The following is a 26,431-nucleotide window of genomic DNA, read 5'->3' on the forward strand; positions in this document are numbered from 1 at the left end:
TCTTTCTTTGTTGTGTGTGGATATTTATGGATTGCCGGCTATACCTGCAGCTTTTGAGCTCTCGAGTTTCGGGTGACGTTGGGCTGGCTGGCTTGGGATAAAATCAACCACGCCCATGTCAATGTCATACATATGGGAATGGGAACGAGCCATGTGGAGTTGTTTGCATTGTGTGATCTATACTCTTCTGTCACACTTGAAGCCCTCGGATGACCTAGATGTTACTTATATTAATACTAATAATGAGATTCTTTTGCTAAGAGCGTTGTTATATTTTATCGTGGTCATATTAGAATGGGGAGTACACATATATCGGGTTAGTAGATAGGGAGCATGCAGGCTTGAATTATCGGGCATTGATAAGGGGACGATGGGATGTTTCTCTACCTCGACGAGAAGGATCAGGCAGCGTTACAGGCAGTGGCCGATTCTAATTGTTCTCAACTCCGATAACCATGGCGAAGAGATATGCCACGCTAAATACTGACGTGTAGTTAAAGTAGTCGAAGTCATAGATCTTAACATGTACTCAATTGATGCATACAAGGATGCGGGCGGCCAGTCGTGACGTATAACACACGACGCGCAATACCACATCGCCTTACCTCCCAAACCCGAACCAACCACGCTTCCCACCCTTATTCTCCTGAGCCGCTGGCTCGCCCTGGGCCTGGGCTTGAGCCGACGAAACGGCAGCCTTGCCCTCACGCGGATACCCAATGTAGTTCCACGCAACATCCAAGAAGAGTGGCTTAACGGGGATCGGACTGATCTCAGGTGGGAAGGGCACAAGGTTATCCAGATCGAGGCTATCGCCGGCGTACTCGTGCAGGCGTTCGACGAGCGGGCGCTGGATGGTAGACTTGTTGGACGATTGTTCCTGCGCGGATATGCTCTCGAGCGTCACCAGGCCTTGATATTTTGTGACGAGGGCGCGGAGCTCGTGCTCGAGGGAGCTGACTTGGGCTGGGGAGATGTCTAGGCGTGGGGGGCCGTCAATGTCCATCGCGGTGGTGGTTGTGGATTGGATTGATGCGGCGGTTTCGGATACAAGGGAGAGAGCTTGGGAGAAGAGTGCGAGGGCGTTTTGGGACTTTCCGAGGAGGGCGTGGGAGCGGCCGATTGCGAGGGACCTAAAGAGTAATTCATGTTAGTGCAAGTGATTGATGAAGGGCTGTCTGACTCGTCATACCGTAATGCACGGAAGTAGTTGCGCTTAACTTCGAGCTCCCGGACGAAGTCTGAGTCTGCGGCGACACCAGGTAGTTCGAGGATAAACTCGATACTTTGCAGAGTGGAATCGCACAGGACCACTCTCTCACGCAGCCAGGTCAACTTCTTCCCGCTGGGCGCATCTTGCTCAGCGGTTGTCTTTTTGTTCTTCGATGAATGCATCCGACCGGGTTCGAAGGCGATTCCGTCTTTCTCCCCACATAGTACACGGTTACGTCCAGTTCTCCAGCCTACCAATGCGTAATTCACAGCGGTCCGCGTTATTTGCAAGCTCTGCATTCTCTTGTCACCTGGATCCACTCCCTCGTTCGCCAGGTCGTCAATGGCAGTCTTGGTGGCATCGACCGCATCCTGACTGGCAATGATCACGCTATCGTAGGCCGCAGCCTTGTCCTTCGAAGACGCGGAGCTTCCCTCAGCATTCAACCAAGCGGCTAGCCGCGATTCCTCGGCCGACGCCGCTGCGAGTGCTTGGGAAATCACAGCATCTTCCAGTGTTACAGTGCGTGATCTCCACGTAACAGTCTCAGGCAGTTCGTGGACTTGCCCATCGGCAGTTCTTCGAGTCCCGGCGGCGTCTTCCTTCAAGCAATTGGGATCGGCTTTCTCGACCTCCGACCTAATACCGGAGTCGACAGGGAAGTACTCAATGGCCAATGAGGGTATAGGTTTGGTTCGGGGAAGCTTCATCTGATAAGCGGCGTATCGCAGACTTGGGTCAATGTTGCCGGACAAAAGGTCACGGAATGCATCCTTCTTTGCTGCTTGACCTAGTGCGGAGTAGATGACCCGCGAGACGGAATAACTTCGAACGCATTGTTCCCAGTTACGCTTCTCCAGGTATGAAGCTCCCAGGAGCGAGCTCAAGTAGGCCCGTGCTTCAAGAATGTCCGTGTCGGTAGCCCCAGAGCCGCTTTTATCTTCGAGGAGGCCGACCAGCTGATTAGCGTATCCAGCCGCTTTGCTCAGCCGTGAGATGATATGGCGCCGGGAAGCACCGGAGATCCCCTTCGCTGATGGGTCTGCCGAATGTGTTGACTTCATATGCATTGCTTGAGCCCAGGCCCGTTCTGCGCTGAGGAGTAGTAAATGAACATTTCTGCCAGTGATTGCTCATTAGCACGTGGTCACAACACAAAGATTTTTGCCTGGAAACGTACGCCACATTTTGGCTGACATCCTCAGCACTAATAGGAGGCTTCGTGGTATACTTCCGGCCCTTGGGAGTAGTCTGTCCGAGCTTCTTGCGGATATTGTGCAATCTGCGGGTTGTGTGTGCACGATAAGCGTTGTAGTCTCCGGCAATGAGGACCTCCTCTCGTCGAGCAAAGATATACTCGGTAATCTCCATGACGACAGGAGTGCTGCCTGCAAAAGTGGCTGTGATTTGAGAAGGTGTTCACCCCCGCGAAGTGGAGGTTGTCGCGATCTTACCAACCGTATGATGTCCCGGCCAAACTTATCGCCGACCCCCAGCTTGACTCCGAAATTTCGAGACCGTGTCGACGCCGCGCATTTCAAGCTAAACCCGCCACTCATTATTTTGCGAACTGTTGCTCAATTATTTTCATTGTTGAGCTTCTCGAACGGGGCTTGAATCCGAGCTAAGCGAACGATAGGCCAAACACTCAGGTTGGTTTCGCCATCTCCGCGTCAATTCGACAAGCTTAGGTATTGACTGGTCCGTTTCCCAGGGAATACTAGAAGCGACATGCGGCCCCATCCAACGCAGTTACGGTGAAAACTCAGGCGAAAACCAGGCTTTTGAAGGGGATGCTGGAACGGACAGCGGGATGTGTCGAACACGCAGGGAGGCGTTTCTTCCGAGACTCCAATGGTGCTCTGCGAAGCCGAAAGTCCCTCTGCACAAGACTCGGGCAATATACCAGCAGCCGCTCTGAATATCCAAAATGGCGACTTGCTCCCCGGGGAAATCTGAGGTCGCGTGATTCGAATGCAAGCGCTGACCAAGCTACGAACGATCATCCGGCTCCGACACTCGGATTTCTGTATCCCCATCAGACGCAGGAGTTTATGGCCAGTTGCTTACTACGTCCTTCGAGAAGCACTCTGTCGCGAAGGAGGCGGAGGAATGGCGTTTTCGTCTGCAGAACCTTCGCCTCGAAAAGCGATTTTAGCCCATCAGATGATATGGGACAGCCTGTGATCAGTGAAGACGTTGAGGGCCGATCCGACAGTTGGGCGAGAGATAGTCTCATGGAATTATTGTCAAAAGAAGGAGGGATTCTCGGCCAGGCTGATAGGACGTGGCAACTCTATATGTTTGCTGGCCAGCCCCTTGACTTGAACAAGGTTCTGCTCGCGGAGTACAGCAAATCCGAAAATGAAACAGATAACGCAAGAGCAAAGCATTTGTTCCTCAACATTGCTTTAGAATCTCGCTCCGCCGAGGACTATTCAAACATATTGAAATCCCATCTTGCAACGGGGCAATGGGGGGAGGTGGCAAGCGTCTGTCAGCAGACGGAGGCAAATGGCCATGGTTTCTCGGGTTGGGCGATGGCTCTGGCTCACTGTATAGATAGGGCCAACTGGTCCGTCGCCCAGAGTTTGTATGAGGCCGTATGCCCAGTTGATGGATTCAAGCTATGGGACTGCATACTCCCATTACTGGACATCAACTTACTATCAAATAACCTGCCTGATTTGTCTTTGCAACTCCAGAGTCGAGTTAACAACACGGTTGAAGAAGAGCGAACATGGCCCCTTTTCATCAAATACATGACCAGCAAGATCCTTGCAACCTCAAATCTTGTTGAGACCATATCGACGGACGCTCTTCTGCGCCTTCTCCGAGATTACCATTCGGCAGGTTTTCTCACTCACAATCAATTTTGGAACCTCATTAAGACCCTTCAGTCTTCTGAGCGCAGATCCACGTTTGTTCGAGCTGTCGTCATTTACCGTGATTTCGACTCGCTCATGGACAAGATGCCTCCGTCAACCCAGATACTTCATCATTTCCTCAAACAGCTTGTACACTTCAACATTACTGCCAACGTTGAGTACTTCCTCGATCAATACTCGCGTTACCATTCAAAACCGCCCGCACTTGCCTACAGATATGCCCTTACTGTCTTCTCGAGGAATGCTGATTCCCCAAATGTCACCAAGTTGTTCGAGCAGTATGTGGCACATTATGGAGAGCTGGTGACTGCACAGGCCTGGAAAATGCGTGCACACCTTTTACATGTCCATGCTAAGACCGGCGATGTACACGCGACTTTGGTTGAGTTTGGCAAGCTGTGGAGGAAAACCAACCGCCGACCGCCCACACATTGCTGGAATATCTTGCTCACAGCGTATGCCAATGCTGGTGATCTGAGGGGTTGTTTTGCGCGCCTCAAGATGATGGTTGAGCGCAAAGTGAAGCTTGATTCTTACTCATTTGGTATCATTATGGGTATGTGCGCACATCGGGGTGATATCGATACAGTCCTTGAGGCGCTCAACATGGCCAAAGAGCAGAAGGTTCAATTGACGACGCCTATGCTCGATACGGTTGTCGAGGCCTATTGTAGCAACAAGAATATGAAAATGGCAGAGGATTTTGCAGAATCTTGCCTTAGCATTGATGCAGTTGGCTCGAAGGTGAGGATGTGGAACGTTCTGCTATGGAATTATGCCTTCGAAATGGACTTGGAATCAATCTCTAGGATTCGTTCACGAATAGATGCCGCCGGGATACGGCCCGACGACATGACCTACGCCGCGTTTCTTACCAGCTTGGTCCTGCTCAGACAGACTGACTCGGCGCGTCGCATACTTAGGACACTAAGTCGAAATGGCCAATTGCATGCCGCACAACTCCACTATGTCCTCATTCTGTACGGCTATGTCAGGGAGCGCAATCGTGACATGGTGCACATCATCCTTCGTGAGATCAACGAACGGTTCGGACAATCTGGGCCAGGCGCGCACTTTCTTCATCTAATGAGTCAGCTGCAACGAGATTTGCGTCTTACTCATGAGGCTCAGGAAGAAGAAGGTGGTCTTAATCTCTCAGCTGTTCATTTCACCCATGCAGAGAGACTCCTCGCCGATATCATTAAGGAATTTAATCCCACGCAACTTGTGAAAGTCTTTCATAAGTTTAGTGCTCACAGATTGCCACGTGCTACAGCTTACCCCGCGAACTACTACGATGGTCTCATTGCGCAGTATGCGAAGAAGGGTAATCTTGAGCGGGTCGGAACGCTGTTCAACGAGTATGCAAAGGCTCGCGGCCTGTCGGTTGAGGCAGCCCGAGAGAAGGCTCCACTCAGTCTCATTTCAAACTTAATGCTGGCACATTTAAAGGCAGACGAATTCGAGAAGGTGGATGATTGTTGGAGAATAGCTTATCGTCAAGCTCTCAAACTAGGCAAGCCATTAACAGAGCGTTACTGGAACCCGCAAGGCACCTCTTCCGCTACCACAAGACCTCGGCTACTCCCAGCGTACCGTTTCGAACTCTCTCGACCTTTGACGCTATACATGCGATCCCTTACTTATCGGAACATGGTCACTCGAATAGATGATGTTCTAGCTGAAGTTGAGGCGGACGGTTTCTCATTGACGACCTACAATTGGTCTACGTTCGTCCAGATGTTGGCGGCTACCGATAGTCCGGCCAACATCCTCAGAGCTTTTACAATTTTCGAGCAAAAGTTCATGCCATCATTCCCAGGTTGGAACCACTTCCGGAACGCCCATGGTTTCAAGCATTCGGGCGTGACTGCTGCTATTGACCTGATGGAAAAGCGACGCCCGAAGCCGCGTGGTATGTTGGGACCGAGGGGCAGAAAGTATTGGAGCAAGAGGTATCCTGAATTCATGCAGCCGACATATGTCACCCTTGTATACCTGGCAGCTGCTTTGTTGCGGGTGCGGGACAACAGTATCACAGTTGGAACCGCCGAACTTAGCGCTCTCAATGATGCTGCTCCTAATACCATTGCGGCCATTGCTGCAATGCCACGCCTAAAAGAGAAATTCCAAGGTGTTCTGCTGCGAGGTCGCACTGAACGCTGGGATAGCGTGTATCCTGAAGAGGAGCGTTTTGTATGGACAGGTGGTGTTCTCGGGGTCGGTGGTCGTCGCAGGTTACCGAACGCGGCAAAACGGATCGACCCATTAACGACCGGACTGCCGCCGGGCGCAGACGCCGACGATGCAGAAACCCACCAGTCCGAACAGCCAAGCTGGTTAACGGTGGATTCTGAAGACGCATTTGATCTTCAAGCAGAATCGGCACTGTTTACTGGCCGCGAAGTACCCACGGATGAACCGCTGGACGATGCATCGCTATCGGATGACTTGTTGGACGAGATTCCAAAGCCCGATGTTGCGGAGCAAGCAGATGAGATTATATCGGAGTTGGGACAGCATGATGCATCAGAGGCACATGAGCAACTGCACGAGCTACCAGAGGAGGAAGAGGATATTCATCCATTGACATCGGAGCCGTACAACAGGTCGGAGCCGGCAGATCAGCAGCCCGAGCTTCCAGGGGCGTATCAGCAGCCACACGATGCCTCGGAGGAGGGGCAGGTTCAAAATCATCCCGAATTGGGATTGTCCGAGGAGCTACATCAAAAGGCGAATGAGCTCACCGGCCAACAAGGCGAAACTCTAGAGTCGAAGCCGGACGATACGTCTAAAAGGGACGAATCACCTTGATCGTGGTGTTGAAAGAGAGGAAGCAATGAATCTGAACTGTATATATAGAAGACCTTCATGTACCATACTGTAGTCTAGGATACGACTGTTATATTACATATCTCTTTAGAAAGCGAAAGACTTTTAATCTTGTCCGCCCTTGATTGAACACAAGCATTTATATTTATTACCCTCTGGTCTGCCTGCATATAACCAAGGCACGCCTGTTTTTTCAACAAGCATCCTTGACCACAGTCCCACTCCCAAGCGGCTAACAAGACAGGTGGATATTGATGGGGGTGCACAATGACCAGCGCTTAGTCATCCATCAACGCGTCGTGGACCGCGTTTCAATTTTGCCGAATTAGGACTGCGCGTTAGCATTTTGGAAGAATCTCCATCCCACCCTTCCTATGATCTTTTGGTCACAACAGAGCACCGGGATCCACTGCCCTCAGGCTTGATCAATTTATTCCGTCCTCAATCGAAAAAGAGGTCCTCCATAATTCTGTTTAACGCCTCCAGTACGCGGCCTCACCACCTTACTCTATCCTGCCATCGCTGGGATAACTCTTCATCATGGATGGAGCACAACTCCGCGATGAGGCCGCTCAAGATCGAGTGCGCGCTGCCGTTGAGTTTCTCGACCCGAGTAAGTATTAATCAACGCCAAAGTCTTATTACGTTCTACTGACAGCTTTTCCCTTAGGCGATGCTAGAGCACGCAGGTCCGTCGGCACCCCCTTCCTACGCTCGAACTGACCTGACTGAATCGAGCAGCTACCGAGCAGATATTGTTTTGATGCTGAATCGGAAACTGCGCCGCTTAATTGTACGATTCTCTCCTGATAACCGCATTGGCAAATTTGGCAAGGCCCTAATTGTTCCGTATATAGGTTAGTATCGATGAAATTCGAGCACACAACCGTGAGATGGCGGATGGGTAAGACGCAATGTCTACGTGCTGTGTGCCTATTTTGCTCACTTAGCTTGCAGCCTTCTTACATCTCCGTTTGACTGGACACAAGCATTCGACAGAGCGCTCAAGGATGTCATCAAGACTCTTCCTAGTCGCCCGTCGAGTGAAACGGCGGACGAAGTGGTAAGCTTTGTCCACTTGGCTGATAGCTGCCAAGCTGTCTAACATCGAACTAGAACTATTACTGCGCTTATGTTGGTGCTTTCGGCGAGAACTCATGTAACCCTAGGACACTCGGATCCTCACACCTTAACCGGATGGTTTCCCTTGAAGGCATTGTCACGAAATGCTCATTAGTCCGACCAAAGATCATCCAGAGTGTGCATTACGTTGAGCGAAAAGACAGGTTCGTTACAAGGAAATACAGAGATCAGACCATGACAGCCAGTGGCGCGACAAATATGAACATCTATCCCCAGGAGGATGAGGACAAGAACCCGGTATGTATTTCGACACTCGTCTCACTCATCTGACTAACTTTTCCTTGGTATAGCTCATCACAGAATACGGCTATTCTACTTATATGGATCACCAAACTATCTCCATTCAGGAAATGCCCGAACGTGCTCCTGCCGGTCAACTCCCCCGGAGCGTTGACGTTATTGTTGACGACGACTTGGTTGATCGAGCAAAGCCCGGAGACAGAATTCAGCTGGTGGGAATCTATAGGTCTCTAGGAAACCGAAACGCCAGCTCTGGGTCTTCCACCTTCCGCACGCTCGTCATGGCGAACAATATAATCCAGCTATCATCAAAGTCTGGCGGAGGAATCGCTCAGGCAACTATTACCGACACCGACATCCGAAACATCAACAAGGTCTCCAAGAAGAAGCACCTCTTTGAGTTGCTATCCAGTTCCCTTGCTCCCAGTATCCACGGTCACGACTACATCAAGAAAGCTATTTTACTCATGCTTTTGGGGGGTATGGAGAAGAATCTCGACAATGGTACGCATTTGCGTGGTGACATCAACATTCTCATGGTTGGTGATCCTTCCACTGCAAAGTCTCAAATGCTCCGTTTTGTTTTAAATACCGCTCCCCTCGCAATAGCCACTACTGGTCGAGGATCTTCTGGTGTTGGTCTCACGGCAGCTGTCACCTCTGACAAGGAGACGGGCGAACGACGGCTTGAGGCGGGTGCTATGGTGTTGGGTGATAGGGGTGTTGTTTGCATCGATGAGTTTGACAAGATGAGCGATGTTGACCGCGTGGCTATTCACGAAGTCATGGAACAGCAGACGGTCACCATTGCCAAAGCCGGCATTCACACCAGTCTGAATGCTCGTTGTAGTGTCCTGGCTGCAGCTAACCCTATTTATGGCCAATATGATCCCCACAAGGATCCTCACAAGAACATAGCGTTGCCCGACTCCCTGCTGTCACGTTTCGATTTGCTATTCGTCGTGACAGATGACATCGAGGATGCTAGAGACCGAATGGTCTCTGAGCACGTTCTGCGCATGCACCGCTATCGCCAACCCGGCACGGAGGAAGGCGCCCCTGTACGGGAACAGCTCACCCAGACATTAGGCGTTGGTATCGATGACACCGAGGACGCCAACCAACCCACCGAGGTCTTCGAGAAGTTTAATTCAATGCTTCATGTTGGTATTGCCAACTCAAGCAGAGGGCGGAAGAAGGACGTCGAGATCTTGAGCATTCCATTCATCAAGAAATATATCCAATACGCAAAGTCACGAATCAAGCCTGTCCTGACAAAGGGCGCTGCTGATCACATCGTTGGAACCTACTCTGCCTTACGAAACGACGAGCTATCGGCAAACCAACGACGAACATCGCCAATAACGGCCCGTACCCTCGAAACCCTCATCCGTCTTTCAACAGCACATGCCAAATCCCGTCTGTCAAGCCGGGTTGAGGAGAAGGATGCCAAGGTGGCGGAGTCTATCCTGCGCTTTGCCATGTTCAAGGAAATCGTTGAGGACGAACGCCGCAAGAGAAGAAAGGTCACCACCTTCGATGACGATTCTGAATCAAGCGGTTCCGATTCAGACGATGATGGCGACGACCGCACCCCTACAAACACCTCTTCCGCCACCCCTCGCACCACCCGAAGAACCCTACGGACCCGCGCATCGGCAGCCCGTTCTTCGGCAAATGAGGACGTGGAAATGGACGCTGAGGGTGACGACGTCTCTGTTGACGGAGACGGCCTGTACAGCGCCAGCCCCCGCGGCCAACGGATTCAGTCCAGCCAGACTCGCATGTCCGTTGCATCGTCGCGCCCGGCTTCACAACTCGTCCAATCCCAAACAGATACCTCACAATCCCAGGGTGCTTCGTCCAATGCATCTGCTTCTGCGTCCTCCCAGACAATCATGCCCGCGCGCCTGACTGTCTTCCGACAAGCACTGGGACCCTTGATGGGTACCACGCTCTTCTCTTCATCAGACACTGCCGACGTCGAAGAGCTCATTGGGGCCGTGAACACCGCTGTGCGCTCTTCTCGCGCTCTAGGCGAGTCAGCGGTCTTCCAGCGGGCTGAGGCGATCGAGGCATTGAAGGCCATGAACGAGAGAAACGAATTGATGTAAGTCTTTACAGCTGTGTCCCTGCTTTGCTTGACATGAACTAACGTGTCTTCTTTCCCAACAGGTTCCTTGAAGACGACGACACCGTTTACAGGATTTAGACGACTTATCAGCATTATTAGTATCTTCACATGACGAAAGTCATATTTACCTGTTTTCAAATTGGATGGTGATGGATATAACGCATTCGGATTCCCTGTTTATTGTCAGCTATATTTTATCATAAACTTTCCTATCTAATGGCTCATTTTACCGGCGTTCTGGCGGTGTCAGGGCGGATATGCAATGCAAATAAAGTTCCACTGTTCCTGTGTTCCTTGCAGTCGAGTTATGAAAGTTTACGTTGTGTTCATAGTTCGTGTCTTACTGAGTATATGATTCGATGGAGAACGTCATGCTAGCACATCAGCAATACGGGCTTTAAAAATGACTTAAGATGAAAGACATGAGATGAGATATAAGGGGACTTCGAACCCAAGACCCCATATGCAGCCGAAATTAATTATGTTGGGTATAGTATATAAATATGAAAACAAAACAAGGCCGAAATGTCAGGACAAGCCGCAGTGAGCGCCATCAGCCTTCCAAACTGTCTTCTTTCTTCTTCTCCTTGTCTACCGTCAAACCCAACGTTGAGGTTGAGTCATCTGATGAGACGGAAGGCGGGCGTACGCCCTCCCGGATCTGCGCTTGCGTCAAGGGAGACAAGCCACGGTTCAATGTCTTCGACCCGGCCCTCTTTCGACGTGGGACCTGTTCGGTACTTGACCCAGGAGTAGATGGCGTGAGGCTGCTTCGACGGGGTCGACCGGAGCCAGATCTGGATGGGGGTCGGTCATCCGTGTCGATGGGAGTGGTGCTGCGCGAGGGAGTACGCGAATGGGAGTCGGAGCGCGTCGAACGTCGGAGGGGTGACTTTGATTCGTGGGCTAACTTGGAGATGCTTGGGTGGGAATGATGGTGGTGACGATGGCCTTTATCACCTTCAATAGACCTATGTAGCGTGGACGCGGCGAGACGACGACGTCGCGACGCCTTCCAGCCAATACCGGTCCACCAGAACCATGACCTCTCATGTCGAGCTATCTGGCGCTCTCTCTGGCGCAATTTCTCGCGAAGTTGAGCGCGTCGTTCGTTTTCCTTGTCCCAAAAGTCGGTGCGATAGTCATCCCAATTACCTCTGAACTCGGGCGAGAACAACTTCGGCAGCAGAAGAAGTCGAATATGGTCTCCTCCGGGGCTGAGGTCTTCCTCCACAAGCCCAGTTTCTGGGTCAATATTGTAATAATACTGCTGGGAAGCGCGGCCGCTGCGCTTTTCGGATAGAGGTCGGTCGAGGTAGTGGAAATCTCCTACTGCAGAGGAGAAAAACGGCGTGGAGAATGGGAACAAAAACGAGAGGTATGAGAGCAACTCTTGCCACCATGGGCCTCGAATAACCACTATCTTGGTGTTCATGGTCCGTAGACCGCGGTTTGCGATGGCGAGCCAACGCCGGGGCCACCGGATTCCACGCTCCCATTGTCCAGTGCCCCAGACCAGGAGTGCTGTTACCACACCCCCGAGAAGCGCAACCCGTTCCCACATCTCCACAACCCAGTATACTGACCCTCCAACTCCGCGCCCGTCTTCACGGGGACGCAGGAACAGCGCGTAACCAAAGTATGTAATCCATGCTGCTAGCAAGAGAAGGAAGAATGTATTTTGCCGACGGCGTTCGCGTAACGCCAGATACTGAGCCCTAAGTGAGCTTTCGAGAATGAGCAGATTCAGATATATTTGCGGGGGCGAAGAAGGCAGGGTCGAGAGAGGATCATGAGCGGACGGAGGCGAAGGTGTCGATGAATCCGACAAGGCTGAGGGGTAGGAAGATTGACCGGGCGTCAATGGTTCTGCAGACGGCGCTGAGATCGAGCGTAAACGGTTACTGGGGGCTGGAGAGCCCTTGACCAGCTGATCCAAGCTCGGTGCGGCCATGATGAAACGAAGAGGTAAGGTGGGTTAAGGGCAGCGGGTCTCGAAAGACAGCTATGCGACGGGGAATTGTACGAAGGAAGCGCAACTGAAGTGAGTCGATAGAAAGAGCATGGCCGCTGTACAGCGCTGAGCTAGAACATCGCATGGGAAGATAGCTGGGAGGAGGCTGGAGACGAGGATGCAGGAAAGGCCCGGGGGAGAGAGTGGGCTCCGTTACTACGTAAGAGTTCAGTTGGGGAGGATCGGTTTTGGCGGGCAGCACGGGCACGGAGCACTCCACCACTTCATCGAACACCTCGAGATCTTTCGACTCCGCGATCGACTCTCTTTTGCGCGTCTATTTACAGACCATAGACGGACCAGTCTTATCGCCGCATCCGCCGAATTTCGCTCGTTTTTCGCGCTGACGTCGAGTTTCGGGGATAAGTTGATAACCGGCCTTTTCTCCGTCAGTACTTCGCCTCCCTTGATCATTAATGACCCAGAGTAACAGACGGAGAGCTCTTCTCTTCTGTTACTCTGACGTTTGCGCGACCAAACGACAAAGTGCCACCCAACCGACTTCTTTCGCTACACCCTCCCAGGGCTTCTATCTTTAACCCCCCGAACTCCGCTCTTTCTCGTCTGGCGTCTTCAATGGCATCAGAATCACTAAACTCGTCCCGAGGCGAGTTACAAAATCGGAATCAACAGGATACCGCACCTGACGCTGTTCCCCACGCCGCTCGCGGAGCTGCCGCGACTCCATCGCCCATGTCCTGGTTTCCTCTAGGCTACAGAGAGGGGTTCAGTCAGTGGGTGAGTTGCCCTCCACAGATGCCAGATTGCCACTTGCTGACCTTCATGTAGTGGGCTTCTATACCCGCCGCCGCAGCTGAACATAAGGTCCTCTCTTACCTCCCCTACCTTCAACATCAACCGCCCACTCAGTTACAAACCGGAAAGACGACGAATGGCTCGAGTGGCGAATCCGCAAGTTTACAATCGGCGGATCAGAGTCAGCTGGGCGAGGTCGCGGCTACTTCCACCGATGACCCGTACGGCCCTCGGCGATGGCTCTCGAGTATGGTGCAGCTCAGTGGCAAGAACCGGGCACTCAATGAGTTCTCCGTGGAGAGGGTAGGCGAGGAGGCAGACCAGCACTTGGTTATGCTCCACGGATATGGAGCGGGTCTAGGGTTCTTCTACAAAAACTTTGAGCCTCTGAGCCGGCTGCCAGGATGGCAACTCCATGCGCTGGATCTTCTCGGTATGGGTCGCAGTACGCGGCCACCATTCCGCATTAAGGCTAAAGAGCGCGAGGAAGCGATCCGCGAGGCTGAAGATTGGTTTGTGGATGCGCTGGAAGAATGGCGCGTCAAGCGCAAGATTGAGCGCTTCACCCTCCTGGGACACAGTCTGGGCGGCTACATAGCGGTGAACTACGCGCTCAAATACCCCGGCCGCCTCAACAAGCTCATCTTGGCTTCACCCGTCGGCATCCCAGAGGATCCCTACGCCATGTCTTCAGATTTGCCCCAAAAACAAGACCAACCGGCCATTGCCGCTTCTGCCGCAGCAGTGCCACCCGGAGACACTGCGCCCAAGGGCGACAATAACATTCTCCTCAGGGGCCCTCCGTCAGACGCCTCTAAAGGAGATCGCCCTCCCCGCCGCACAGTCCCGAAATGGTTTGCTTACCTATGGGAAGCCAATATCTCACCCTTCACTCTTGTCCGATGGGCAGGACCCCTCGGGCCCCGCCTCGTCTCGGGCTGGACATCCCGCCGCTTCTCGCACCTCCCCGCCGACGAAGCGAAAGCCCTTCACGACTACTCATATTCGATCTTCAGCCAGCGCGGTAGCGGAGAGTACGCCCTCGCATATATCCTCGCACCGGGCGCCTTCGCGCGCAGCCCTCTCATCCACCGAATCCAAGGCCTCGGCCGACAAATGATCCCCGCCTCCACACCGTCTCTTCCCTCATACTCATCCTCCCCGACTGACACCCCAAACGTAACTCAAACCAGTCGCGAAGAAGGTCTCCCCGTCGTCTTTATGTACGGCGACCACGACTGGATGGACTACCGGGGTGGACAGGCCGCCGCTGCCAAAATCAGAGAAGAGAAGCGCCGTGTCCTGGAAAATGCCACGCCCGCTGAGCGCGAGGCGGATAAGGGCTCGGCTAAGGTTGTTATGATTCGAAACTCAGGACACCACGTTTACTTAGATGGGTGGGAGCAGTTCAACGATTCCGTTCTTTCAGAGATGGAAGAAGTCGCGAAGAGAGATAGGGCTAAACGGTGATGGTGATGGTGATGATACTCACTTCAACATACATATTGTACAGGGTGCCATTCTGTTTTTCTTTAGCGATGGTTTTGAGCAAGTGTTGTGTTTGGTATTGATAGGTGTATAGATCAGGGACGCCTTCGGCCATGTCTATTGCGAATGGGTGACCGGAGGCTTGACAGTTACACCTCCTTCAGCTTCGATAGAAGTATATAGGTATGCACGAATACGAATAGAGATGCGATTCTGTCGCGTTTATTTTGGTCATCAGCTCATCACATAAAGACGACAAAGCGTATCATGAAATCAAAAGGCCACAGCAGATTTCAGCATAGACACAGTTCGGGTCATAAGGTCATGATATATCTTCACAGATACGAAGTAAGTAGTCTGGTTAAGAAAAGAGCAAGCAACGCTCGAACGTCGATTTTAAACAATCTTGGGCAAATGGAATATCTGTCTCAACGACTCCCTAAACTTGGGACTTGGTGCGTCTGAGCTTTCCTAGCAGCCCTAGCCGGCTTACGCTCTTCATTCGGGGTCGTATTGCTAGTCGTCTGGGCTCCATGACCACCGCCGGCATTCGCGCTCAACGGCTGCAGGGCAAAGTAACTACCGGCTCCTGGGGCGCTACTCGCAAAGCTAGCCATCGAGCCAGAGCCAAAGCCAAAGCCCGCATTCGGAATCCAGTGGTCAGACAAAGAGGTATGAGACCTTGAGCGCAGGGCATCGGCCCTCGATTGCATGGTCATTTGGGACAGGGTTTGTCCGTGGTGAGAGCTCTGACTCTGGCTCTGACGGAACTGCGATGGGGAGGTTGGAGCGGCTCCAGATCCTGCCGGAGGCAAAAGAGATAGGGCGGACGTGGTCGCTGACCTCCGGTGATGCCGCTTCTGGCCCTTGCTCTTGCTCCGTTTGGGGTCTGCTGCTGGGGCCGCTGAGACGATTGATGGGATGCCCGCGAGACTGTTCTTCCTGCTGCGGCTCCGCCATGGAAGATGCGGTTGAGGTTCCGGGAGAACGGAGGTATCGCCATATGCCGCGTGCACGAGGTTATGTGAGCTTGCACTGTTGCTGTGGCGGGGCATAAGAGGGAGTGGTTGCGAGGGGAGTTCAAGGCGGCTGTTCATGGACAGCCAGGCGATGTCGTCGATTTCATCGCCGACGCTGTTTGATTTGGATGAGGAGGGCGTTGCCCGGCCGGAACGGTAACCCGGAGATTTCGTGTAGGAGGGTGGACAGCGCCAGCCGCCCAGGCCCTCGAAGTCACGGTCTACATCCCCGCTGATGAGGCCGAAGAACCCTGAGGAGTTTCTGTGGTGGCTGCTAAGGCCGTTTCTGTGTCTATGCTCGAGGTAAGAGGGGATATCTTGGTTCATGTTAGGAAGTGTATCTTGGCTATCTAAGAGCGCGTTTGAGGAGCCCATCCGCGGGCCTAGATTTGGGCGGCCGCTCCGGCTTTGGCTTTGACCTTGGCCTTGGCCCCGGAAGGCCAGCGGAGTATGGCGGAGGCCATAATCTGATGAGCGGCGTCTATCTGGGGTGGTCGGGCCCGAGACGCTGAAACTGAGGAGGGACCAGTTTGAGGAGGGAGGAATGGTGAAGAGGTTCGTCACGAGTGCGTAGCATAGCTCGAATGAGATGACGGAAAGCTGGAGAAAGAGCGCTAAGACAGAGATGAAGATGGTAATGGAGGCGGTTATGACGAGGGGGATTGAGACCAGGACGAGGAATGGGAGCGTCAGCAGCGACGTCGCGGACATGTAGGCGGCTATCCGGGCACATAGGTCTGCGTCAAGTTGCACACAGAAGCTCTGTAAAAAAAGCAGGACAAGCACAGCACCTCATAGCGGGAGTGGGACGATGCAGCAGGATAATCATTTGCAAGCGGATATTAATATCTCGTGGCGCTATAGATATTCGGAGCAATTGTTGGATGACGGTTGAGGATGATGCGGGGAGGCATGTGAGAGAGGTAAGCTGATAAGGGCCTCAGACACCGACACCACTGATCAAGCATTACGTCAATCATCCCGTCTTCTCACCATCTCTCCAGAAATCGTTCCAAACCTTCTTTCTCAGTCCAACCAACCATGAACCCGCCTGAATTCCAAGATGAATCCGACTTTCCCTGGGGAATTGGCGTGTTCGACGCCCATTGCCACCCCACCGACACCATGGCGTCCATCGCTGATATTCCCCGCATGAAGGCAACAACGCTCACGGCCATGTCCACGCGGGGCGACGACCAGGATCTCGTTTTCCAAGTCGCATCCAACCTTGGCAATGAATCCGGCGAAGGCGATGAGGACGCGAAACAGCGCATTCTCCCCTGCTTCGGCTGGCATCCATGGTTCTCGCACCAAATAATAGACGACACAACAACATCCGAAGATAGCCAAAAGAGCGCTGACGAGATTAAGAAAGCCCATTACAGCACAGTGTTGAAGCCACCGCCAGACGACGATTTCATTTCCTCCCTCCCAGACCCAAAGCCCCTCTCGCAGCTCCTCTCCGAAACACGATCCAGACTCGAGCGCTTCCCCGGCTCCCTCGTCGGCGAAATCGGCATCGATCGCGCCTTCCGACTCCCTCAGCCCTGGACAGCTGAGGAGCACGAAATCCGTGACGGCGGAATGACGCCCGGGTCGCGCGAAGGCCGCCGGCTCTCCCCGCACCAAGTCAGACTGGAGCACCAGAAGGCTATCCTCGAGGCGCAACTGCGTCTAGCCGGGGAGCTGCAGCGGCCCGTGTCGGTGCACAGCGTTCAGGCGCATGGAGGTGTAATCGAGGTATTCAAGGCTCTGTGGAAAGGCCACGAGCGGAAAATCGCTTCACGGCGCGAGCGGAAACGCCGGGGGAGTCATGCAGACGCTCATGCAGGGAGCGACGAGGAAGATGGGGATATACAAACATCGAAAAAGTCAAACGGTGCAGGTGCAGACGCAGGGGAACATGAAGCCCCGGCGCCGGGCCTCCCCTTCCCGCCGCGGATATGCATGCACTCGTACTCGGGTCCCGCAGAAACGCTGAAGCAATTCCTGCACCCGTCCAACCCATCAGACGTTTACTTCTCGTTCTCGAGCGTGATCAATTTCAGCCATCACTCGGACAAGTCAGTTGCGGTGATCAAGGCTTTACCGGATGACAGGGTGTTGATTGAGAGTGATCTACACATTGCTGGGCAGCAGATGGATGATCGGCTCGAGGAGGTGACTCGGCAGATCTGTGCAATTCGCGGGTGGAATCTGCGGCAAGGGGTGCAGCAGCTGGCGGATAATTGGAGGCGCTTTGTTTACGGCGACGCGCTGTCAAATTCATTGTAGATGATACATTCCGTCCATGGTCCAATAATGTAACAAGGCGTCGTTTAGATTTTATATGACGTCTTCATACTCCGTAGATAGAAGTGGCTGGGGCTGAAGATATTTACCCCTGACAATGGATAGACACTAAACCGGATACGGGAATGCAATATGTATAAGCAACAATAGCATGTTTTAAATCGACAGCATCGTAAAACCATAATATAGAAGTCAAGTAAGAATTGTAAAAAAGAAATTCCGATATCATTAATTAGATACACGAACAGAATCGAAAGAGTACAGAAAATGAGACAAGAGAATAAAGGTTTGAGTGCCCGCCCAATTAAACATATCACGGAAGCATCAAATCATCCAACCAAGCCCTCAAAATCCCTTTTAGCACTTAAAAAGCGAGAACGGCAGCGACACCGGCGGCGACAGCACCGAAGCTGACGGCGTTGCGGCCAGCAGCACCAGTGAACTGAGGAGGAGCAGGGGTGAAGGTAGGGGTCCAGACGGGAGCAGAGGGGCTCTGGACGAAGGTGCTGCTGGTACCGGTGGGAATGACAGGGACGGAGGTGGAAGCACCCTCAGGGCAGGTAGTGGTGGTGACAACGGTGGTCTCGGTGATGGTGGAAGAAGGAGCCTCGGTGGGCTGAGCAGTCTCAGTGGAAGCGGAGGAGGAGGAAGCCTCAGAATCCGCAGCTTGGATGCCAAATTGCGTGGACCATTGGTAGGCACCCTTGTCGGCACCGGTCTCAACGACGAGGAGAAGACCGTAGTGGGTGACATCGGGCTCGAGCTCAGTGCTGGGGGTCCACGTGAAGTGGCCGCTGTTGCCAATGTTCTCAGCGATAGCGTACAGAGGCTGGACGTTCTCGCTGGGGCCACGGAGGAGGACAAGGGAGACGGAGCCCTCGGTGGTGGGGTTCCAGGTGATCTCGTAGGGCTTGCCAGCAGGGACCTGCTCCTGGAGACCAGGGGTGAGAATGGCGTTGCCGCTGGGGCCGACAGAGTAGTCGGGGGTGGTGTAGGCAGAGGCCATGGCCACGAGGGCGGAGACGAGACCGGTAGCGAAGAAACGCATTGTGTTATGTGTTTTTGTTTAGCGTGAAGATACGAGGTCGTGAGTGGTGGTCTGAAGAGAGTGACTGGTCTTCCGAAGGAGAGACTGGATCAAGGGATTGTTTAAAAGAATGACTGAAGGGCGTGAAGCACCTTTGAGTTGGATGAGAGAGGGAGAGGAGTGGAAGGTAGGAGCGAGGAGAGAAGAGAAAGAGAGAAGAGGGGAGCGCAGGGAAAGAGCTCATATTAAGTTCACGGAATTCAGGCACAAGGCCCATCTCGCGAGCTAAGCCGACGCGCTACTCTAGCGGGAGTCCTGTATTTTTGCTCGTTATTTCCTGCTCTGGGCCTCAAGCCTGCGGCTCATGTTTGTAGTGGGTCGACCCAGAAATTACACGAGGAGAGAGGCGCTGTCTGATTGATGGACAGGCCACCAACTGGATGTAACTGCAACGCGGGAGAGTGAGTCTGTGACCCCTGCATTGTTCGTCTGAGCCTAGGATTTCGCTGGCGTTGCTTGGAATGTGACTGAGGGCAACAAGTTCACGACTCACGAGCAGCGAAGGAGAACAAGGGCGGGGCAACGAGGAGGTGAGAACCGTGAGATTCGACGTTGACTTGCTGGACGCTCACTGGGCCAATCCACCGGGGAGACAACCCATTTTAGTCTGTTGGGCTGGACGCGAGATGAACCCTTGAATCTGGGATTGGTGGAGATTCAGCCTAGCATCATCAACCAGGAAATTACACATTTTGCATTGCTCAGTCCGAGCTCACCAGGAATTGCCAGACAACGTCTTACTCCTCTGTCTTCGAGTCTCGAGGACTCGGCAGCTGTTGTATCGGAGATGGTTAAGCCTTGCGTAAGGAGTTGTTACTGAAACTTGACAGCGGCCAGGGAGTCAGGGACCAGCATGCTTTCATGGAACAAAGACAAAAGCCGGTCCGGAAGATTATCGGGTGTGCTGAACGCATGATTCGCGCGCTGGAGACTTTCTGGTCCCTGAAAAACCTTGGCCTGATGCGACATATTATTGGCTGGCCGGTTATTTCTCGTATTTATAGTAAGCGAGTTAAGCAGAGAGGTCCCATGGTACCTGGCGTTAATCAGACCCCTGGGATACTAGACCTGATAAGTTGATCGTTATCATGATGAGATCATCTCTCAGGCAAGCATCCCTTGACTCTTGTGAGTATGTTAAGAAGAATGACCCGCAAGATGATCGTACCAGGATGATGTGGTGAAGTCATTCCACGTTCTGCCGAGGAGATATTTGCAATCAATCCTTGAGCTCCTGTTCCTGAGCGCTAGCTGGTCAGTGGCGCACTGTTCGGATCTTAGTCCTAGTTCCGGAAATTGCCTCGGTCGATTAAAATGAATCTAAGCCTTCCGACACTCTGATTGGATACATCGAAAGCTGCGGAAGAATCCCGGTACGGAGTAGTCCACGATGCCTGGGATTTATTCTTAGAATAAGCTGAGTTCACAATCGACTTTAACTTTGAAGCCAAAAAGAAAGGCTGAAAAAATAGAGGCGGTGGCTAAGGGACTAGAAAACGTGAAGCGCCCTGTTGGACAGATCGACCTCGGCTCGGCAGCCGGTACAAAAATGTGCAAAAAAGACGTTGCAGGAAACACAGCTGTGTGACGCCGCAGCCCCTCGATTACACCGTTTCCAGGTACCAGCGGTCTAGATGTCTCGTTGGTGGGATATAGAGGAGTCGGGCCTCGGGGGCCTCGCTACTACTGCACCTAACGCTGCGCCCAGCCATCCACAGCGCTTCCAAGTCCCGACCCTGTTCGAAGAGGTTTCCTATTTTGGATAACCAAGGCCGGTCCCTGAGGCTCCTGGCTCCGATACAAACAAAGACAAGAAAACATGGCCAACGTGGCAGGCTGAGTCAGTAAATGTCCGAATTGTTGTCTGTGATACTCGAGATAACTAGTACTACTAGGCTGCCACCGCAATGTAGGTCCACTGCTCCAGCCTCCCACAACCTAAGCATCGCAACTTCCACCTCACTTATTCTGAAACTGAATGATCTCTCTCGGCCCGTCTCCGGTCCCTCTTTCATTTGGACATCATTATTTTGACTTGCCATATCCCGTGTGACCCGTGCCTTTTAAATTGGTGATCTCTTGCAATATATTGCGACTGATCTTGATGAGATCTCGACTTTCAGGCTAACAGCGCGACTAACCACGACTAACGCCAAACGGCTCGAAACTGAGCCTCTACCCGAACGGAAGTTCCTCCGACTTTTGGTCGCCTGCACTACTGATTCTAGCGAATTTAGTCTATTCACCGCTGTAACGTCGGTTTACAGAAATCAGAGGGGCCAGGGCTGATAATTATTTGAGATTCCTCCGACGCTGGGGTCCATGACTCCACGGATTCCGGCGAATTGTCTGAGCTCCTAGCCCTGTGACGTCTAGGGAAGATAAAGTGGGCCGTATGGGATGTGTCCAATTCCATGGCTATGCTGCTAAGCCTGCTATGCAAAGGTGCGTTCGGCGTCTCAACTCTGACTTCGCCGCATCATCATGAAACCCAGGCAGCAGACTGGCAGATGATAGCTTAGCTGCAGGCAAAGCTTAAGGTAAGCTTCCAAAGACTCTTGCTGCTGTCACAACAGTATCTGCGAAATGGATATCCAGCACCGTTCTCACGTCTTGGTCCTGAGTGCATCGTCGGCTTCTATAGCACATCCAATGAACGGCCATGTCCGGATACTCGGCCTGCCGTTGCACCCTTCGTATATCCCGTATCACTGAGGACTCCGGAGGTGATGATATCCTAATCCAGGCCGAAAACGGAGGGAGGAACAGGGAGCAGTCAACAAGCTCAGCCCCCAGGCTCCAAGGCCGAAGCAAACCCACCAGACTCGAAGTACCATGGGTCCACTTAGACTATCGAAATCCGTCCCATATATGCGAGCTCCGATTCGTCGATACGCATTACTGTTGAACGATTTCTGCTGATATGGATAACTATGATGGTATCTGTTATATATATCCTATTCATATCGTTACATTATGCGGAAAGCCGGATATCATGGGCCTTTACGCCGAGGGTTACCCGGTAGTGAGCCAGTCACTACTTCAGTCACCAGTGATATCATTTCTTACTCTTGCCAGGTAATTGTTTTGGTTTGCAGCCATTCGTCATAACCAGTGGTGCCGCCAAACCGGCCGAATCCACTGCTCTTCCATCCGCCGTGAGGCAGAGTTGGCTCATCGTGAACCGTCATTGAGTTGATATGAACAGCTCTGAGATTGAATATTGTCAGCAAACTGCGTTTAGTGAGCCATAAAAAAATCAACGTACCCAGCTTCGATCTGTTTGGCCACCCTCAGACCGCGGAACAAATTGCCCGTGAACACTGCCGATGTGAGGCCATATTCTGTGTCGTTGGCCAGCTCGATGGCTTCCTCCTCACTGTCAACGACGATGAGAGACACTGTCGGTCCGAAGGACTCTGTGGCGTAGAGGTCCATTTCCTTAGTAACGCCTCCGACGATAAGGGGGCGCAGGGAGTTGGCACACGACTCGCTTCCGTTAGGGTCGCCAAACACGACGTTGCCACCCTTTTCGAGTGCATCGACCACCAAGCCTTTGTTCTTCTTGACGGCGGCGGCGGCCACAAGAACGGGCGCCGGAGCATTCTTGCCAAAGATCTTCTCCGATGTCTCAACCAGTAACTCCTGGAATTTCTCTGCAATGGAGCGTTGCACTACGATGCGCTCTGTCGACATGCAAATTTGCCCGGACTAGTGATGAGCGTTAGTATTTAACTGTCTACCACGAAGGTCGTCCCGAGTACGGTCACTCACGTTCAAGAAAGCTCCCAATGTACAGCCCATTGCAGCCTTCTCAAGATTGGCATCATCCAGAACGATCGCTGAAGCTTTACCACCCAGCTCAAGTAGGACTGGCTTGATGTACTTTCCAGCGGTGGATGCGATGATTGAGCCGACAAGAGTGCTTCCCGTGAAGCTAATCTTGCGCACATCCGGGTGTGCAATGAGCGCATTGGTGACTGCGGGGGCATCCGAGGTTCGGTGGTAGATAACGTTCAAGCAGCCCGCGGGAAGTCCAGCTTCGCGGAGAACATCACCAATCAGCCAGAAACATTTTGGTGACAGCTCGGAGCCTTTGAGGATCGTCGTATTGCCGGCGGCTAGAGGAAGAGCAATCGAACGGGTACCGAGGATAAAAGGCGCGTTCCTGGAAACACACGTCGGTCAGCGAGGCCGTCTCCTTCCGTCAGAATAATGAACGTACCAAGGCGCAATGCCTAGAACAACGCCATATGGCTGCTTGATCACCAACGCGCTCTGTCCTTCATCAGCCACAATGGGCGCCTTGCCTTCAATCGCAGGAATCATCCCTGCGAAATCTCTCAAAAACGAAACGCTGGCCATGAATGTCTTCTCCACGAACAGCTGCCCGGCTCCTGTCTCCTCAATTTGGGTCTTGATGAACTCTTCTTTCCGTGAGAACATGATATCAGCAGCCTTGCTTAGAATCGCCCGGCGCTCGTACGGGTGCGTCTTGCTCCATATAGGAAAGGCGGCCTTCGCAGCCGCCACAGCGCGGTTTGCATCGTCAACGGATGCGGCGGCGCAACGGCGGAGGTGTTCGCCGGTTGCTGGGTTATGCACCTCTATCACGTTGTCTGTGTGTACCGACTCATTATTGATGATGAGCGGAAGCATTGCACTGTCGCCGTTGGTGTATCCTGAACCCATTGCGTCGAGAGTATTATGCTATGACCGAAGCTCTGTATGCGGGGAAAGACGAAAATTTTGTCGGCTCCGGCAACGTGGGGGAAGGAGAAATATAAAGAGCTCGGCTGCCCGAACGTGACCAGACCTTGGGGCCGAAAGCTCTTCGAGACTCGAGAGCCAGGCCTTAATATTTGACGTCTTGACCGAAATTATTGAACGTGCGGGCAGTGCCACGGTCCACCCAAATGAGGGCGGTTCGGGAAGCGTGGGGCCGGCAGTTGTCAGGATGAAAATGACCGTTAAGGAGGGCTTCAAGACACCGTCATTGGATGTGAACGCTTTCTCTCCCCGACGCTCGTTCACAAGGTCGCAAACCGGCTCTTGCGCGGGGATACCAAGCCGACTTCAATGACCGTTTGGCTCAAGATCGCTCTTTACCCCGCCTCATGAGGCCTTACCATGAATCCATGATGGGTATGCACGGTCAAAGTGGGTTCCAATTGGCTCTTTTTTCGCCCCTTTCTCCCCGGGATAGAACGTTAAAACCCGTATATCCGAACAAACGGGAATTGGCGGGCTTGTGAAGCCCCCCAAATCCGACTCTTGCTCGGGTCCGCATAACTTGATAATTTATTCCGAGGATTGGTTCATTCCGGGGATTCGAAGGTGAGCTTCCACGGAAAGAGGCCGCGCAACAAGAGTATGACCGTATGCATAAGAATTCTCCCCGACGCAAGGGAAGCAAGCGTGTGGAGGTGGCGTTGCGGTGTCCTCCAATGAGCTCGACTGATCTTCGGCAGGGATATGTCCTCTACTCCGAAGTATACCCCGGACGAGGGCAGAATTGAGGATGGTGGTTTACACATCACCGATCGTTAATCATTCCTTCTGACACTGTCCTTGCACCGTTAAGATGGAATTGTTGTGACTGAATGTCGTCCGTTCGCCTGCATCCTGTCAAAGTCAACATCATCGGCTCCACGGGTACAATCATGCAGGTACTATTATTGTTCGGGGTGTGCAGCAAGCTGAAACAAACTCGAAGACTCAACATTGATATTATACCTATATACCGTGACAAACGCTCTGAAAGGAGTGACACAAGGACAACTAACCAAGACCATTCAAGACAAGCAAACAAACCAAGTATCCATTAGTATTCAACACCATCCATGCAACGTCGAAGAAACAAGGAAAAATCATCATCATAAGTTTTCTTGTTTATCCGTCGCAAACGCCTGCAATGCTTTATCATACCCGTCTAGCTCATCTCTTCTTTCCAACTTTTCACCCACACGTCGCCCTTACTTCCCAGCCCAGATCTTAGTCTGCGACACCGGCTGCGCCATATCGGCAAAGGGACACGCAGATGCAACAGAAGGCGCAATGCTAGCACGGTCATCGTCGACCGTGCCAGAGCGCGAGGAAGCGCTGCTGCTGCTGTCGCCAAGGATCTTCTTCTCGCCCAGGTACCCCTCCTTATCATCGGCAAGGTACTCGGACATCTCGTCGGCGAACTCCTCGCCATCGCGCATCCGCCAGCGCGCAATAAGGTCGTTCTGGATCCAGATGATCTTGCTAATTGCCCGGATCATGGCGGTCTTGCGCGCAATCGACAGCGTTGGATGCGACAGCAGAGCCTCGGTGAACAGGTCCTGGATGTACCCGAGACAAACGCCCATGTGGATGTACTCGATGTTCAAAGGATGCATGCGTTCCTGGGCTGTGTGCATTATACTGCGACGAAACAAACACCGTTAGCCACGTCCATGCGCCCAAGTAAACAACACAACAGCCGAAAAGAAACGTAAGTCAAGGTAAGGTAGTACACACCCGACTTTATTCAGATACCGCCAGAAATCCATCTGCATTGGGTCGGTCACGATCTTCGTCAGGTACCACCGCAGGAACATCTTCCGGCGCATGATGGGCGGGCTGTCCTCGTTGTAGAAGTCTTCGATTGGGGTCTCGTTCGATGTGTCCTTGGTGTGGAATGAGCGTGCCGTGATATCGTACTCGAGGAGCTTGCGGTAGACGAGATTCACGACGGCTGGGATAAGCGTCTTGATGTACTTGGAGCCGGAGGCGAGGGCTTCCATGTCGCCTATATAGTAGAGAAGGACTTGTTAGTTATTGCTCTTCTTCTTGCTTGCCAGCTCGTAAATAGGTAAGTGCAGCTGGGTAGGGGTCGGCATACTGGAATTGAAGTCGAGGAAGTCCTTGAGGTAGTTGATTCGCGCCTCGAGGCGGGTGTACAGGGCCTTGCGGCTGATTTTCTTGACTTCGCGGCCGTCGAGCTTGAAGTAGGCCATTCTGTCGGTGTTGCCCATCATTCGGGCTGGGGTGTCGTCCATCTTTGCTGGGTTGTGAGGTTGTGGCGATTTAGAAGGTAAGGCTTATCGAAATTAAATTAGACGTTCGTGTAGTATGGATGACGATTATTTATAATTGAGGGGAAAGAATTCAGAAGAATAAAAATGATATGACCTGGATGGCATGGGGGGTCATACGGTTTTATAAACCACTACGGAAGACAGCCACCGCGAGGCAGGCAACCTGTCAGATTGAAGGAACAGAAAATACCTCGAATTGACGAAAACACGATCAATTCTCTGTCCCGACCTGCACGGAAACAAAGTGGAAAACATCACGTC

At 52.6% G+C, this 26,431-nt stretch overlaps 10 protein-coding genes across 10 annotated transcripts; 4 read left to right on the plus strand and 6 right to left on the minus strand.

Annotated features, from left to right (window-relative positions):
* Positions 1-601: 601 nt before the first annotated feature.
* DSM5745_00870 (signal recognition particle subunit SRP68) lies at positions 602-2,584 on the minus strand (the record flags this gene model as incomplete). The annotated part of the gene is made up of 3 exons (XM_026742886.1): positions 602-1,133; positions 1,193-2,332; positions 2,394-2,584. 3 exons carry the CDS (start codon positions 2,582-2,584, stop codon positions 602-604), a joined length of 1,863 nt encoding a protein of 620 aa, XP_026608731.1.
* Positions 2,585-3,384: 800 nt separating this feature from the next.
* Positions 3,385-6,915, plus strand: DSM5745_00871 (putative translation regulator (Cya5); the record flags this gene model as incomplete). The annotated part of the gene is made up of 1 exon (XM_026742887.1): positions 3,385-6,915. One exon carries the CDS (start codon positions 3,385-3,387, stop codon positions 6,913-6,915), a length of 3,531 nt encoding a protein of 1,176 aa, XP_026608732.1.
* A 558-nt stretch (positions 6,916-7,473) lies between these two features.
* DSM5745_00872 (MCM DNA helicase complex subunit MCM3) lies at positions 7,474-10,528 on the plus strand (the record flags this gene model as incomplete). The annotated part of the gene is made up of 8 exons (XM_026742888.1): positions 7,474-7,546; positions 7,604-7,622; positions 7,675-7,726; positions 7,791-7,837; positions 7,891-7,996; positions 8,050-8,313; positions 8,367-10,426; positions 10,492-10,528. The coding sequence occupies 8 exons, from the start codon at positions 7,474-7,476 to the stop codon at positions 10,526-10,528; spliced, it is 2,658 nt and encodes an 885-aa protein (XP_026608733.1).
* A 475-nt stretch (positions 10,529-11,003) lies between these two features.
* On the minus strand, positions 11,004-12,404 carry DSM5745_00873 (Spo7-like protein; the record flags this gene model as incomplete). Its single annotated transcript, XM_026742889.1, has 1 exon — positions 11,004-12,404. The coding sequence occupies one exon, from the start codon at positions 12,402-12,404 to the stop codon at positions 11,004-11,006; it is 1,401 nt and encodes a 466-aa protein (XP_026608734.1).
* A 636-nt stretch (positions 12,405-13,040) lies between these two features.
* On the plus strand, positions 13,041-14,690 carry DSM5745_00874 (putative alpha/beta hydrolase; the record flags this gene model as incomplete). Its single annotated transcript, XM_026742890.1, has 2 exons — positions 13,041-13,202; positions 13,254-14,690. The coding sequence occupies 2 exons, from the start codon at positions 13,041-13,043 to the stop codon at positions 14,688-14,690; spliced, it is 1,599 nt and encodes a 532-aa protein (XP_026608735.1).
* A 446-nt stretch (positions 14,691-15,136) lies between these two features.
* Positions 15,137-16,438, minus strand: DSM5745_00875 (uncharacterized protein; the record flags this gene model as incomplete). Its single annotated transcript, XM_026742891.1, has 1 exon — positions 15,137-16,438. One exon carries the CDS (start codon positions 16,436-16,438, stop codon positions 15,137-15,139), a length of 1,302 nt encoding a protein of 433 aa, XP_026608736.1.
* Positions 16,439-16,768: 330 nt separating this feature from the next.
* DSM5745_00876 (TatD family hydrolase) lies at positions 16,769-18,001 on the plus strand (the record flags this gene model as incomplete). Its single annotated transcript, XM_026742892.1, has 1 exon — positions 16,769-18,001. One exon carries the CDS (start codon positions 16,769-16,771, stop codon positions 17,999-18,001), a length of 1,233 nt encoding a protein of 410 aa, XP_026608737.1.
* Positions 18,002-18,383: 382 nt separating this feature from the next.
* Positions 18,384-19,067, minus strand: DSM5745_00877 (GPI anchored serine-threonine rich protein; the record flags this gene model as incomplete). Its single annotated transcript, XM_026742893.1, has 1 exon — positions 18,384-19,067. The coding sequence occupies one exon, from the start codon at positions 19,065-19,067 to the stop codon at positions 18,384-18,386; it is 684 nt and encodes a 227-aa protein (XP_026608738.1).
* A 3,104-nt stretch (positions 19,068-22,171) lies between these two features.
* On the minus strand, positions 22,172-23,798 carry DSM5745_00878 (aldehyde dehydrogenase; the record flags this gene model as incomplete). The annotated part of the gene is made up of 4 exons (XM_026742894.1): positions 22,172-22,316; positions 22,375-22,817; positions 22,881-23,274; positions 23,332-23,798. 4 exons carry the CDS (start codon positions 23,796-23,798, stop codon positions 22,172-22,174), a joined length of 1,449 nt encoding a protein of 482 aa, XP_026608739.1.
* Positions 23,799-25,081: 1,283 nt separating this feature from the next.
* Positions 25,082-26,131, minus strand: DSM5745_00879 (protoglobin family protein; the record flags this gene model as incomplete). Its single annotated transcript, XM_026742895.1, has 3 exons — positions 25,082-25,514; positions 25,611-25,881; positions 25,975-26,131. 3 exons carry the CDS (start codon positions 26,129-26,131, stop codon positions 25,082-25,084), a joined length of 861 nt encoding a protein of 286 aa, XP_026608740.1.
* Between the last annotated feature and the right edge of the window lie 300 nt (positions 26,132-26,431).

The sequence above is a fragment of the Aspergillus mulundensis genome, assembly GCF_003369625.1.
Source record: "Aspergillus mulundensis strain DSM 5745 chromosome Unknown scaffold_0, whole genome shotgun sequence".
NCBI lineage: Eukaryota > Fungi > Ascomycota > Eurotiomycetes > Eurotiales > Aspergillaceae > Aspergillus > Aspergillus mulundensis.